Below are 15539 nucleotides of genomic sequence, written 5' to 3' on the forward strand. Positions count from 1 at the left end.
TTCTATACCGCCCGTTACCCGAGGAAGAAAGGGGAGAAGTCTCTTAGCTCGCTACCTACTTGTCCAGGGTTAGCTTAGCAGCAGTTAAGAATGGAAGGCAGATGGATGGGTTTCAACTATTTCTTTAGGATGTTTTCCCTTCCCAGCCTGAGCTCGGTTTGAGTCAGCTGCTCTCCTGGTGCTGATTTCTTGAAGGTGCCGGGACATCCTTGTGGTGGTACTGGTTGCATTTTACAAAACCAAATGTCCAGCTGAACATCACTGGTATATTGCTGGCAGCAGAGCCCAGGGTGTCTTGGCATCTCTCCAAGTGGTCCCATGTAATACTGAAGAGGAGGGTATGCAGGACATATCCCTAAAGATGCTCTTGGGAAATGGAAAATAAAATACGATATCCTGGGAAGACAATGAGTGAATGCATTGTGGGGGGCAGATCCAAAGCACAGATATTCCATGGGAGGGAGATTCAGGGCATGGGAAAGCAGCAGTAATTAGGCAAATTAGTGGAAAGCAGTTGAGACAGAGCTTGGAATGCAATATAGCAGCAAAAAAGCCAAAGCTTTGCTGGGCTGCATACATAAGGTTGCCTCACCAAGCAAGAATCTAGTTAACCCATCAGTATAGGGCCCTATTTAGATCAACCTACAGTAGGGCATAAGCTGTCGGGTACCTCGCTCTCAGAAAAATGAGAAAGGAGCTAGAGAGTTTGGTTATGAGGAAGCAATACAAGAAACAAATATGTATAGCAAAGCGACAGCCGGTTGGCGGTAGAAATGTACAGGTGCATGAAGGGTGGAAACCAGCAGGGAGAGGAGTTATATAAGGTGGTGCAGGAGCTTAACTGGGAGCAACAGGGTGAAAACAAGGGAGAGGAAGTGGTGAGGTCTACCACTGGCTAGGGAATTTTCTCCATCCCTTGGGTCACTTAAAACGAGCCTGACGGACACCCTGGAGACCACACTGTAGGGAGCAATCCTGCCCCGGCTAGTAGCTGAGGACAGGATGAGTTACTATATACGCCTCCCCTCAGGCCTGCTGTTCTTGGAGGGGAACTTCCTCCTCGTCTAGCTTGATGGCAGGAATCTGAGTTGCCATATTGGAGCCCTGTGCTCAGCAGCAGCACTGCAGCATGTGTCCCCCACAACACATGTTGCACAGCCTGTGTGCTTAGTTTTGGGAGCAGAAGGAAGAGAGGGGGCTGCTACACTGATCCCTGCAGGCAGATAGGTGAGACATGTTTCTATAGGCTCGATGTTCTAGCCCATCTGTAAAGTGGGAATTAGTGTTTTCTCACCTCTGTAAAGCCCTTGAGACCTGCGACTGAACATGCCGTGTAATGCTAAGTACTCGTCTTCCAATGGACTCTGCATATTTCCACCCTCGGGATCTGCCAATGGTGCAATGTGGACCAGTGGAACCTTTTCAAAATGGTGCCTGTCAGAGTGCTCCTCTGTTCCGGACTGTTCCGAGGGTAAAGCTACAAAAGGCGGTGCTGTGTTCTGGCCACCTCAGTTCCCTCCAGCCACAGTAGCAGACAGACCAGGAGCCTCACCAGAGCTCTGTGACCCAGATTTGTCAGAACAGATGATTCCCAGTGCCACTTTAGCTAGCTTTTACACTGATGGATCAGTTCTGCGACTTCAGCCTTATGCCTCGGAATCCAGATGCACATCAAGGGGTGATGTGGAGGGCAAAAGCCTTTTTAAGACTCATAGTCCTAAGGAAATGAGGCTTCGGGTTCCAGTGGTGATGCCGGATGAAGCACTTGAAGTCACCTCAGATTCGTTGGTCCCTCCCAGGTCCATGATTACCATAGTCACTCAGGTTCAGCACCTGGATCCGCAGTCAGATCAGAAAGCCCTTCACACAACATGGAACACAATTTCCTCAGGGCAGAAAGAGACAGAAAAGAAACCACAGAGGGTTGGGCCAATTTCTCTTTTTTTGTCTTCCTTTCTAGGGAAACTTACTAAACCCACTCCCTGGCAGGTGCAGGCGTCCCCAGATATACAGGAACCCCTCCCTAGAACAAGTACCAACTCCCCTGGGGGAAATACCTCACCTGTCTCAATCCTTCTTTTACCAGGGCTAGTACTGCCTCCCATACAGCCACCTCAGATCCACAGTGTGAGGCTGGATCAGGCTCTACCTTCCCTTTTGCCTCCTGAGGCCTGAATCAGATATACTGATACAGTGGCTCTCAGCCTTTCCAGACCACTGTACCTTTCTCAGGAGTCTGATTTGTTTTGTGTACCCCCAAGTTTCACCTCGCTTAAAAACTCCTTGCTTACAAATCAGATATAAAAATACAAAAGTGTCACAGCACGGTGTTACTGAAAAATTGCTTACTTTCTCATTTTTACCATATAATTATAAAATAAATTGAGTGGAATATAAATATTGTATTACATTTCAGTGTATAATATATAGAGCAGTATAAACAAGTTGTATGACTTTTTTTTGTACTAACTTCGCTAGTTCTTTTTATGTAGTCTGTTGTAAAACTAGACAAATATCTAGAAGAGTTGATGTACCCCCTTGAAGATCACTGCGTACCCCCAGAGCTACATGTATCCCTGGTTGAGAACCACTGCACTAGAGACTCTACAGGGGCCATAGGTCAGCATTCTTCCCTGCTGGGGAATTATAGTAGAGAATTTGAGACAGAGTACTGGCAGGACTGGGAGATAACACCATGGGCCAGATGTCCAGTTGGCCTTCACCTAGCTATCACACAACTACAGAAAGACTGGAATTAGCATATAGGGAACCTAGCATATAGGGAACCTCAAGGGGAATCCTGCTGGATCAGTCTCTTCTGCTTGATGAACTGCCTCCATTATTGATCCTGTACACGTTGTCTGAGAAGTCGATTTACCTCCAAGAGACAAACATGGATCCAGCTGTTCAGGGGTCTCCAGATAATGTCTATGTTTGTGGCAGTTTCTCCTTTGGAAGATACCCTGCAGTTCCATGAATTGGTAGAAAGGATGGCTGCAGCCTTTAACATTTTGTTAGTAACTATGATGGACTTGCCTGCTAAAAGAAAAATTATTCTTTTCCTCCTAATGCATAGTGAGACTGTATTTAGTCTAGGGCTGTCAATTAATCACAGTTAACTCGTGATTAACTCAAAAAAATTAATCGTGATTAAAAAAATTAATCATGATTAATCGCAGTTCTAATTGCACTGTTAAACAATAGACTACCAATTGAGATGTATTAAATATTTTGGATGTTTTTCTACATTTTCAAATATATTGATTTCAATTACAACACAGAATCAAAATGTACAGTATTCACTTTATATTATTTTTATTACAAATATTTGCACTGTAAAAATGATAAAAGAAATAGTATTTTTCAATTCACCTCATACAAGTACCATAGTGCAGTGTTTCCCAAACTTGGGACACCACTTGTGCAGGGAAAGCCCCTGGCAGGCCAAGCCGGTTTGTTTACCTTCCGTGTCCGCAGATTCGGCCAATCGCGGCTCCCACTGGCCGCGGTTCGCCGCTGCAGGCCAATGGCGGCTGCAGGAAGCGGCAGCCGGTATATCCCTTGGCTCGTGCCGCTTCCCGCAGCCCCCATTGGCCTGCAGCGGCGAACCGCAGCCAGTGGGAGCCGCGATCGGCCGAACCTGTGGACGCAGCAGGTAAACAAACTGGCCCGGCCCTCCAGGGGCTTTCCCTGAACAAGCAGCGTCCCAAGTTTGGGAAACACTGCCATAGTGGAATCTCTATATCGTGAAAGCAGAACTTACAAATGTAGATTTTTTTTAATACAGTTCTACATTTGTAAGTTCAATTTTCATGAGAAAGAGATTGCAATACAATAGTTATATTAAGTGAATTGAAAAATACTATTATTTTTACAGTGCAGATATTTATAATAATAAATATAAAGTGAGCACTGTACATTTTGTATTCTGTGTTGTAATTAAAATCAATATATTTGCAAATGTGGAAAACATCCACAAATATTTATATAAATAGTATTCTATTATTGTTTAACAGCATGATTAATCCCGATTCATTTTTTAATCACTTGACAGCCCTAATTTAGTCATGATGCAATACAGAGACTTCTGAAGGGAATGATGAATGTCTACACTGCAGTCAAAGAACCCACCCAACATGGGACCTTAGTCTTGGTACTTAGCTCATGGAGGCTCTGTTTGAGCTTTGGAACAATGTTCCTTGTTTCACTTTTCAGTTGACAGGCTTCCTTGTGACCATGGCATCTGCTAGAAGAGCAAGTGAGCTAAAGGCTCTGAGAGCTGCCCCATCTTTTACAGCCCTTCACAAACAAAGTGGTTCTTCATCCACACCGTCAGTTCCTCTCGGAGGTGGTGACAGACGTCCACTTAACCAGTCCATTAACTTGCCAGTATATTTTCCCTAGACCTCACTCAGGGGAGGCAAACTTACATGCCTTAGATAGCAGGAGAGCCTCAGCTTTCTAGCTGGACAGGTCTGAGCAGTTCAGAAATCACCCACACTGTCCAACTCCTATGGGGAAAGAATAGAAATCAGTCGCATCAGAGTGCCTCTGTATGTGGGTGAGGCTTTGTGTGGTGGAATGGTGCAGCAGATCTCTGTTCCTGTCCCAGTGGGGCTTAGATCACACTGCACAAGGGCCAAGTCGGTGTCCATGGCCTACCTTAGACCTACTCCAACTTTAGAGATCTATAGTGCTGCCACCTGCAGCTTGCGTCACACCCTTACAAAACCCTGTTCCCTTGATCTGGCAGCCAGATTGGAGGCTCAGTATGACAATCAGTGTGTAACTAGCACGCTGCAGCCCATTGTCAGGAGGCAGGAGTGCTATGGATCCTATTATTGCAGAAGTCCTGGGAATGTGCAAAGGTCCCTTGAAGAAGAACTGAAGGTTACTCACCTGTAACCAGAGTTCTTTGAGACGGACTTTGCATGTTCACACTCCCACCTGCCACCTTCTCTTCCTTGGAATCCTGTTTGGACCTAGAAAGGGGGCCAGAGCCCAGCATCCCCTTTTATAGTTTTGCCCTAACAGGATTCAGGAGCACTGAGGGAAGGGGGTGGGAGGGCTTCAGTGGGCTCTGCTGCTAGAAAGTTCTGCCAGTTGAAGCTGCGCCATTGGTGCATCCCAAGCATGAGAATGTGTAGACCCCATCTCTGACTCCGGTGATAGGTGGGTAATAGTCACTGCTGCAAGCACCTGTTGTTTGGGAATTAGCTGTTTTCCTCCAGTTGCCATAGTCCCCTGGGAACTGCACTTACTGGATGTGATGTCAGGTCTGTTTATAACTGGAAGAGGCTTCACCACTGTGAGCCCAAGCCCAGATTTAAAGAAAATGGAATTTCAGTTCATGAACTTGAGGGAGAGAGAGGCTTAAAGATTCATAGATTCCAGGGCCTGAAGGGACCACTGTGATCATCTAGTCCGACCTCCTGGAGAACACAGCCCATAAATGAATCCTGGGCGTTCCTGTCCTCCCTGCCTGTCTATCTCAAAGGAGCCACCACTGGCTTTGATCAAGCGGAGGATACTCTTGCCCTGACTAACTGCTGGAGTGAGGGTACATTCCACTCCCCAGATAGTGGGAAGAGACTCCTGCGCACTTTGGTGAGGCTGCAATTTGAGTCAGTGCTGAAGAGAAGACTCAGCTGAATGGAGAGGTGCAGTAGTGCACATTAAGTCCTCTGATCCCTACCTCAGATCATACAATCATAGAAGATTAGGATTGGAAGAGACCTCAGGAGGTCATCTAGTCCAACCCCCTGCTCAAGGCAGGACCAACACCAACTAAATCATCCCAGCCAGGGCTTTGTCAAGCCGGGCCTTAAAAACCTCTAAGGATGGAGATTCCACCACCTCCCTAGGTAACCCATTCCAGTGCTTCACCACCCTCCTAATGAAAAGTGTTTCCTAATATCCAACCTAGACCTCCCCCACTGCACCTTGAGACCATTACTCCTTTTTCTGTCATCTGCCACCACTGAGAACAGCCAAGCTCCATCCTCTTTGGAACCCCCCTTCAGGTAGTTGAAAGCAGCTATCAAATCCCCCCTCACTTGTCTTTTCTGCAGACTAAATAAGCCCAGTTCCCTCAGTGTCTCCTCATAAGTCATGTGCCCCAGCCCCCTAATCATTTTCGTTGCCCTCCACTGGACTCTCTCTAATTTGTCCACATCCTTTCTGTAGTGGGGGGACCAAAACTGGACGCAATACTCCAGGTGTGGTCTCACCAGTGCTGAACAGAGGGGAATAATCACGTCCCTCGATCTGCTGGTAGTGCCCCCACTAATGCAGCCCAATAAGCCGTAAGCCTTCTTGGCAACAAGGGGACACTGCTGACTCATATCCAGCTTCTCGTCCACTGTAATCCCCAGCTCCTTTTCTGCAGAATTGCCGCTTAGCCAGTTGGTCCCTAGTCTGTAGCGGTGCATGGGATTCTTCTGTCCTAAGTGCAGGACTCTGCACTTGTCCTTATTGAACCTCATCAGATTTCTTTTGGCCCAATCCTCCAATTTGTCTTGGTCACTCTGGGACCTATCCCTACCCTCCAGCTTATTTACCTCTCCCCGCAGCTAAGTGTCATCCGTGAACTTGCTGAGGGTGCCATCCATCCCATCATCCAGATCCTTAATGAAGATGTTGAACAAAACCGGCCCAAGGACAGACCTCTGGGGCACTCCGCTTGATACCAGCTGCCAACTAGACATGGAGCCATTGGTCCCTACCCATTGAGCCCGACGATCTAGCCATCTTTCTATCCACCATATAATCCATTCATCCAATCCATACTTTTTTAAATTGCTGGCAAGAATACTGTGGGAGACGAGTGTAAATCCGTGGGAATCTGATTAACAACCTGGCTTTATACAGGGGGCCAGCCCCCCTCATGAAGGGATCCTGCACCCCGACTTCTGTCAACAAAAATGTGCATCCCCTCCTCTGCTCTTAAGCAATAACCGCACCCTGAGGTGTGGGTGACTCGCCCTCACAGCTAGTCAGATACTGGCTGTTGCTAATTTTCCTGGCCCTGCTGCAGCCTGTTTAACATCACTGTAACCTCCTCTCCCTATGCACCATTGCTTGTGCACCTTAGGTGCTAGGAACTGGTTCGCAACAGCTGAGAGCTGTGTTGGTAACTTGAGAGGAACCTGAGAACCTCACTTAATTTGCATGAAATGTAGCCACTCGCACCCATGCTCAGTCCATGTTGAGTATTGATGTGCAAACTGCAGAGAGTACAGCTCCTGCCATGCAATTTTCCATCATGACCCAACTGCAGCTCTACATGGAGCATTGCATGCTGGGAGCCTGTAATTCTGTATTAAAGATGAAGGCAGCTGTGTGTCACATTATAGAATTCTTTAAATGACCTGTGAGCCAGGCTTCAGCCACCCAGGTTTAAATTATATTTTGATTAAAAGCGGGGATGTGAACAGTCTTGAGGGGCACAGTGTTCCCAGCGTAGAGTAGGATATATATAAACATGCACTCCTCTCCCTGCAGTTCCAAGCCGGAATTGCCTGTCTAAGGGTTCATTTCTTTAAATGAAGTTAGACTGTCAAGTCTGTTGAAATGCAGCTCAGCTGGCTGTTGTGTAAGAATGCAGCGTGTGCTTGCCAGTTGGCACCAGTCTTGCCAAGTGTTTAGAGGCTGTCTGGCTGAAACAAATAAAATAAAAGCATCACTGATTAAATGTGCCTGAAGTGCTTAATTGGCTGCCTGAAGAACAGAAAATAAAACAAACTGCTTTCCATGGTGCCAAAAAAGCAGAACAATGGAGAATAACAAAGGCCTGGGGCACGCAGGGAAGCAGCCCATACCGAAGTGTCCTGTTCTGCAGCATGGTGTGTTTTCTTTCTGCCCTTTCCTTTCTTTACAGCTTTAATTTAATTATTTAGTAAATATAAATCAATTGGTGAACGAGCCAGCCAAACAATGCAGAGCCAAGGTGTGTGTCTGCCTGAGAAAGGGCCTCAGCCCAGCGTTTACACACTACTTGCAGTCATCTCTGCACCCCTTCTGGTGTGCAAGTATCTGACCAGTGCTCAATTCATTCTGGACCACCAAGAGCAGGCAAGTCCTTGAGCTGCTGTAACCCACACCCACCCTGTGCCATGCTCTGCCCTCCTCTAGTAGTGGCTGAGCCTGCACCAGCCTGGGTTAGTCTCTTAACTCAGGCAAGAGAGGCTCATGCTTTAAGATCCCAAGGTGCTAGATTCAGTCACACAGCCAGTAGCCCACTTAGGGGTATGGTGTTATGCTGCCTAGTGCACACGTGGCTCCGGCAGAGCAGAAAACTACTGAGATTGCCTTCTCAAATGCTGTCCTCACCTCCATACCAGCAGGCATGTATTGAGTCAAGATCCAGAACTGGGAGGAGGAGAGGAAAGAGACCTCAGTCCTCCCAGCAGCTAGGGAGAGACCCAGATGAGGTGACATTGTTGCGCTGCTGTGGTGTGATGCACCATCAGCATGCGGTAACGTAACCAGATGACGATAATTTCATAAGTCTCCATCTGTGAAAAGCAGAGGGTCCCACTGGTTTCGTTTAGGGCGGCGATGACCATGGGTCAGCAAGGTGTGAACGATACCTTAGCACAGCTACAATTCTGCAACACAGTCAAGTCTGTTCTTAATTTCAGTCTTTGCTTTGCTGACTGCTCAGTTGTTCTGGTTGCTGTCGGCTTTTCCAGCCAAGTCTGTGCTGGTCATAACAGACCCTAACTACTGTGCAAAGCAATAAATTTACACAGTGGTGCATCCATTCCTTGGGCATGCAGTAAAAGCCTTTATGATCTGTTTGGGATGTAAAGCAGTGAGTCTACAGAGAAATTGGTAGTGTTGAAATTGGGGGAGGGAATACCGGCACAGGTCTGTGTGCCATCTTTATTAAGTTGTAGTTGTTGCATATTTGAAAGTAACTAAGCTAGAGTTGCCAAATTAGTTAGGGAAGTGGATTGGACTGAAGAACTTATGTATCTAAAGGCAGAGGAGGCCTGGGATTACTTCAAGTCAAAGCTGGAGAAGCTATCAGAAGCCTACATCCCAAGAAAGGGGAAAACATTCATAGGCAGGAGTTGTAGACCAAGCTGGATGAGCAAGCATCTCAGAGAGGTGATTAAGAAAAAGCCGAAAGCATACAGGGAGTGGAAGATGGGAGGGATCAGCAAGGAAAGCTACCTTATTGAGGTCAGAACATGTAGGGATAAAGTGAGAAAGGCTAAAAGTCAAGTAGAGTTGGACCTTGCAAAGGAAATTAAAACCAATAGTAAAAGGTTCTATAGCCATATAAATAAGAAGAAGAAAAAGAAAGAAGAAGTGGGACCACTAAACACTGAGGATGGAGTGGAAGTTAAGGATAATCTAGGCATGGCCCAATATCTAAATAAATACTTTGCCTCAGTCTTTAATGAGGATCTTAGGGATAATGGCAGGATGCCAAATGGGAATGAGTGTATGGAGGTGGATATTACCACAGCCGAGGTAGAAGCGAAACTCGAACAGCTTAATGGGACTAAATCGGGTGGCCCAGATAATCTTCATCCAAGAATATTAAAGGAATTCACACATGAAATTGCAAGCCCATTAGCAAGAATTTTTAATGAATCTGTAAACTCAGGGGTTGTACCCTATGACTGGAGAATTGCTAAAATAGTTCCTATTTTTAAGAAAGGGAAAAAGGTGATCCGGGTAACTATAGGCCTGTTAGTTTGACATCTATAGTATGTAAGGTCTTGGAAAAAATTTTGAAGGAGAAAGTAGTTAAGGACATTGAGGTCAATGGTAAATGGGACAAAATACAACATGGTTTTACAAAAGGTAGATCGTGCCAAACCAACCTGATTTTCTTCTTTGAGAAAGTAACAGATATTTTAGACAAAGGAAAGGCAGTGGATCTAATTTACCTAGATTTCAGTAAGGCGCTTGATACGGTGCCACATGGGGAATTATTAGTTAAATTGGAAAAGATGGGGATCAATATGAAAATTGAAAGGTGGATAAGGAATTTGTTAAAGGGGAGACTACAGCGGGTCATACTGAAAGGTGAACTGTCAGGCTGGAGGGAAGATAACAGTGGAGTTCCTCAGGGATTGGTTTTGGGACCAATCTTATTTAATCTTTTTATTACTGACCTTGGCACAAAAAGTGGGAGTGTGCTAATAAAGTTTGCGGATGATACAAAGGAGGGAGGTATTGCCAATTCAGAGAAGAACCGGGATATCATACAGGAAGATCTGGATGACCTTGTAAACTGGAGTAATAGTAATAGGATGAAATTTAATAGTGAGAAGTGTAAGGTCATGCATTTAGGGATTAATAACAAGAATTTTAGTTATAAGCTGGGGACGCATCAATTGGAAGTAGCGGAGGAGAAGAAGGACCTTGGAATATTGGTTGACCACAGGATTACTATGAGCCACCAATGTGATATGGCCGTGAAAAAAGCTAATGCGGTCTTGGGATGCATCAGGAGAGGTATTTCTAGTAGAGATAAGGAGGTGTTAGTACCGTTATACAAGGCCCTGGCGAGACCTCATCTGGAATACTGTGTGTAGTTCTGGTCTCCCATGTTTAAGAAGGATGAATTCAAACAGGTACAGAGAAGGGCTACTAGGATGATCCAAGGAATGGAAAACCTGTCTTATGAAAGGAAACTCAAGGAGCTTGGCTTGTTTAGCCTAACCAAATGAAGGCTGAGGGGAGATATGATTGCTCTCTATAAATATATCAGAGGGATAAATATCAGGGAGGGAGAGGAATTATTTAAGCTTAATACCAGTGTGGACCCAAGAGCAAATGGATATAAACTGGCCATCAGGAAGTTTAGACTTGAAATTAGACAAAGGTTTCTAACCATCAGAGGAGTGAAGTTCTGGAACAGCCTTCCAAGGGTAGCAGTGGGGGCAAAAGACCTATCTGGCTTCAAGATTAAGCTCGATAAGTTTCTGGAGGAGAAGGTATGATGGGATAACATGAATTTGGCAATTAATTGATCTTTAACTATTTGTGGTAAATAGGCCCAGTGGCCTGTGATGGGATGTTAGATGGGGTGGGATCTGAGTTACTACAGAGAATTCTTTCCTGGGTATCTGGCTGGTGAAGCTTGCCCACATGCTCAGGGTTCAGCTGATCGCCATATTTGGGGTCGGGAAGGAATTTTCCTCCATGGCTGATTGGAAGAGGCCCTGGGGGTTTTTCACCTTCCTCTGCAGCATGGGGCACGGGTCACTTGCTGGAGGATTCTCTGCACCTTGAAGTCTTTAAACCATGATTTGAGGACTTCAGTAGCTCAGACATAGGTGAGAGGCTTATTGCAGGAGGGGTGGGTGAGATTCTGTGGCCTGCATTGTGCAGGAGGTCAGACTAGATGATCATAATGGTCCCTTCTGACCTTAATGTCTCTGAGTCTACAACTTGTTTGCCAAGAGTCCTGGGAAGCCCTAGCCACTTCTTCCTGTTTGAGACCTAAAGAATAAAAGCTGTAGATAGGCCCAGATCCTCAGTGCCATTGATGCCGATTTACATCTGCTGAGGATCTAACCTAGACCTTCGCTTTTGTGTAGATACAGAATTTATTCACCTTCCTGGCACTGCAGCTGCTTTGAGGAGATCCAAGGGCTTACAGGGGTTTTTGCTCATCAAAGGGAGACAAGATTAGTCTTCTGTTTCCCAGGATGGCTTAGTGGTTATGGCGCTAGCCTAGGACTCTGGAGACCTGCTCCACCCCAAACTGCCTGTATGACCTTAGGCACGTCACTGTGGGTTGGTCTGTGCTACAAAGCTAGGCCAGCTTAACTACATCACCCAAGGCTGTGGAAAATATTGTATCCTGTGTGATTTAATGAAGCTAAGCCCTGGGGTAGACGCTACTTCTATCTCTCAGGGGTGGAGTTACAACAGTGATGGGAGATCCCTTCTATTGCTGCAGTAAGTGTCTACACTACAGTGGCGCAAATGCAGCCCTACTGCTATATAGCTGTAGCGTTTCTGCGTGGATGTACCCTTGGCTTCTCTGAATCCCGGTTCCCTGTCTGTACTCCATGGATAACAGCCCTTCCCTGCCTCCCAAGAGCAGTGGGGATGAATATGGATGGTGTCCCCATCACAAAAGCCACTGTTACAACTGGGGCCTCAGCATGGAGGAGTAGGACTGAATAAGCGGTGGAGTCTGTCACCCATTGGGAAGGTTTCTCAGTGTCAGGGACCAGGTGAGTCAGCAGGGCAGTGGGAGGGAAGCTTGCCATGTATATGTTGTCATGTCAGTAGAGAGGGTATCCATCTGTATGTAGGGCTGTCAGGCCAGTAATTGATTCGCTTATCAGTCCATACATATTCTTGGGCCTCCTGACTTTCACAGTTTAAGCCCACATGTGTTTTTTCCCATCTTATGGCCTGATCCCTTCACCCACTGAAGCCTAGAAAATAGCAAAGCTCCCTTAGATTTCAATGGGAGCAGGCCCCTAATCTTGGCTGGAAAAATCTAGGGTTCTCACACTGTGCTCGTCGCTGGAGTATCTGAGCGCCTTCTAGTCATTCGATAAGCAGCGTGCTAACATCTGTCATGTCCGCCCCCAGGATGAGAAGTGTGCAGTATGCTCCTTGGGTCTGCAGGTTTGTATAATTCTATACCTGCTGCCACGTGTTTATATTAGAGAAGAGAGGCCAAAGAAATGTGTCTGGCCCTTCGAGCGGATGATGGGGAGGTTTGTGATGGTCCTTAGTTCTTGGGGGAGTTTGTTCCACAGACTCAGGTTGGCTCCCGAGGAAGCTTTCTCCTGCACAGACTGTAGAGGGATCCAGCATGCCAGAGGAGTGAAGTTGTCGACAACAGTCTCATCTGCTCGATCCAGGCTATGGAGCGCCTTGAAGATAAGGACCAAGGCCTGGAACTTGAGTCAGTATTCTGTGGGAAGTCAGAGTTGTGCGATAGGCAGGAAGCGACACACTGCTCCTGGTGGGAGGGCTGGACCTTTGAGCCTGTCTGACAGGAGATGGGGAACTGGTTGAGGATTTCAGCAATGGAGTCATGCTAGCATGTTGCAGAGGGATGATGGTCAAGCCTCAGAAAAAGGAGAAGTCAGAGGATCACCACCATCACTTACTGCAGCACCTCGGTGTCCTATCATGGCTTCACATTTGCGTGCCAGCCAGTCCTAACCCTGAGTAGTGGGCAGATGTCCAGCGGTTACAGCTCTTGTCAGCAGGGCTGCAGGCTTAAGGGCTCTGTGAACATCAGAACGGCCCAGAACCACTGGGTCAGACCAATGATCCAGTGTTCCGTCTCCAACAGTGGCCAGTGCCAGGAGTTTCAGAGGGAATGAACAGGACAGGGCAATCATCAAGTGATCCATCCCCTGTCGTCCACTGCCAGCTTCTGGCAAACAGAGGCTAGGGACACCCAGAGCATGGGGTTTTGTCCCTGCCCAACCCAGCTAATAGCCACTGGTGGCCCTATCCTCCAGGGACTTACCTAATTCTTTTTTGAGTCCAGTTAGAGTGTAGGCCTTCACGGTGTCCCCAGTAACGAATTCCTCAGGGTGACACTGCGTTGTGTGAAGAAGCACTTCCTGTTGTTTGTGTTAGACCTGCTGCCTGTTAATTTCATTGGGTGAGCCCTGGTTCTTATGTTATGTGAGGGGGTAAGAAACACTTTCCTATTCACTTTCTCCACACCAGCCATGTGGTTCAAACCCAGGCATTTAATTGACATGCCCCTTTAACACCGTGCTCTTGAAGACCTTTTTCTAACCCTGGCTTAAATCTGTTAAAATTCCGACAGAAGAGTGGTCAGAGAACAAAAATGCAAAGCTTGCTGTGATCCAACATGATTCCAGTTAATAACCCGATCCTGCATCCCTTACCCAGACAGAATCATTATTGACTTCCAGGGAGGGTCTTCAGAGTAAGGAGCCCAGGCAGTGCCTCCAGCCCTATAGGACATCCTGAGCAAGCAAAGACCTCAGGAAATGAAGGGTTCATGGCTGATACATTTGAACTAATTATTAGTCTCCAGTCCGAATGCTTAATGAAAGTGATTCGTTCCCCTTAGCAGCCCCTTAAAGCTGGGTTTGAAAGAGAGCTGTGGAACCCTGCACAAACCCCCTCAATGAGAACAAGATGTTGTCTGGCATGTTGGGAATTTGATCTGCTTTGAGGGCTAGTGTGTCTGTATCACTTACTGATTTGTCAGCTCTGCCAGTGACAGGGAAGGGACAAGTCATAAGCAGTGCTCTAATCTCCCAGAGGTCAGCCCTGCTGGATTTCGCATCAGTGCTTTTCCAACACACTTTTCAAAAATCCCTTCTTCCTGGGGTTTTGAAGGAGAGGAACAACCCCCAGTCGGAGTACAGCAGCGTTGAAGACAAAGCAAAGGGCCATGTATGCAACCAAAAAAAATACCTTGGTCTGCCTCCTTGTGAGACTGAAGCTAGTCTCAATGTAAATGTTGTTTTCTCTCTCCCTTTGTTTACAGGGAATCTGAAGCATGTGGTTTAGCTGAAAAGGAAAGCTCATGTTTCCACAACAGCAGAGCGTTTCCTGTGCCGAAGACAGTGTGTTTATGTGAGCAGCTTGCGGAATTTGTGGCTGCAGGGGAAATTTGGAAGAAATTACTTTTTTTTTTTTTTTTTTAAGTTTCCAAGCAGCAGTGAGTGGCTGTGGCTCTCCGGTGGCTGTGAGCACACAGTGGCCCCAGTGCTGGGGAGTGGGGGAGCTCCCAACTTCCAGCCCCTTGTTCCCACAGATTCCAGCTTATTTTTTACAAAACTGCTTTTATTCTTGCAGATGGTTTTTCTAATTATCTTTTTTAAGGGAGGTGTGGCTCTGAGCCACAGACTCTTCATGGCCTGGTGCCTGTGCCACTTGTACTGGGCCGCCCTCCTGGTGGGACCACAGGCTGTAGGTGTAGATGCTGTGACATGAACTCCAGAGGGGGCGGATTGATCGATAGACACGGGTCCTGTAATCCTGGCTGCAGCCTTATCTGGGGAGGGAGCCACAAACATGTTTTTAAACGAATAAAAGAGTTGAAATATTTCTGCTGTGTCCCGTTTCTTTGCAAGCTGCCTATCACCCTGTGCAGTATCGGCTCCCTGTTCCCTTCAACTCCCCCTTGGTCTGTAGCCATCTGTTGTCCTATACTTACATTGTAAGCTCTGTGCGGCAGGGTTTGTTCAGCACCTAGCAGAGTGGGGTCCTGGTCCATGACTGGGGCTCCCACCACTGCCATAGTACGGATAACAGGCAGCCTAAGCGGGGCACGGCTAGCTCTCAGTAACCCATGCTACCCCTGTGTGGAACTGGGCCCAGCGTCTGCTGTCTGTCGCTGGGGAAAGGGCTTGATTGGGCTGTAGTTGCCGGAGGAGGAAAGTGGCTGACTGGAGCTCGTTATCCAGACTTCTGCTCTCTGCGGGGGGAGCCAGACTCTACAGTTAACCCTTTGTTCCAGGGGTTTGGCCTCCAGAGGTTGGCTTCACCTGCCAGGAGCCACCTCCTCTAGGAGCACTTGAACTAATAGGGGTACAGCTAAGTGCAGGCTG

At 47.0% G+C, this 15539-nt stretch overlaps 1 protein-coding gene across 7 annotated transcripts in view; it reads left to right on the forward strand.

The window, feature by feature from the left end:
* The window catches only part of HDAC8 (histone deacetylase 8), a 119517-nt gene extending 104481 nt beyond the window's left edge, over positions 1-15036 (forward strand). For all 7 annotated transcript variants that reach the window (XM_037908457.2, XM_043522102.1, XM_037908461.1 and 4 more), the window contains one exon: positions 14474-15036. In XM_037908457.2, coding sequence (XP_037764385.1) covers positions 14474-14496 — 23 coding nt within the window. In that variant the 3' untranslated portion in view covers positions 14497-15036. The remainder of the gene's footprint in view (positions 1-14473) is intronic.
* The last annotated feature ends 503 nt before the right edge of the window (positions 15037-15539 follow it).

This window comes from Chelonia mydas, chromosome 9, assembly GCF_015237465.2.
Source record: "Chelonia mydas isolate rCheMyd1 chromosome 9, rCheMyd1.pri.v2, whole genome shotgun sequence".
NCBI classification, from domain to species: domain Eukaryota; kingdom Metazoa; phylum Chordata; order Testudines; family Cheloniidae; genus Chelonia; species Chelonia mydas.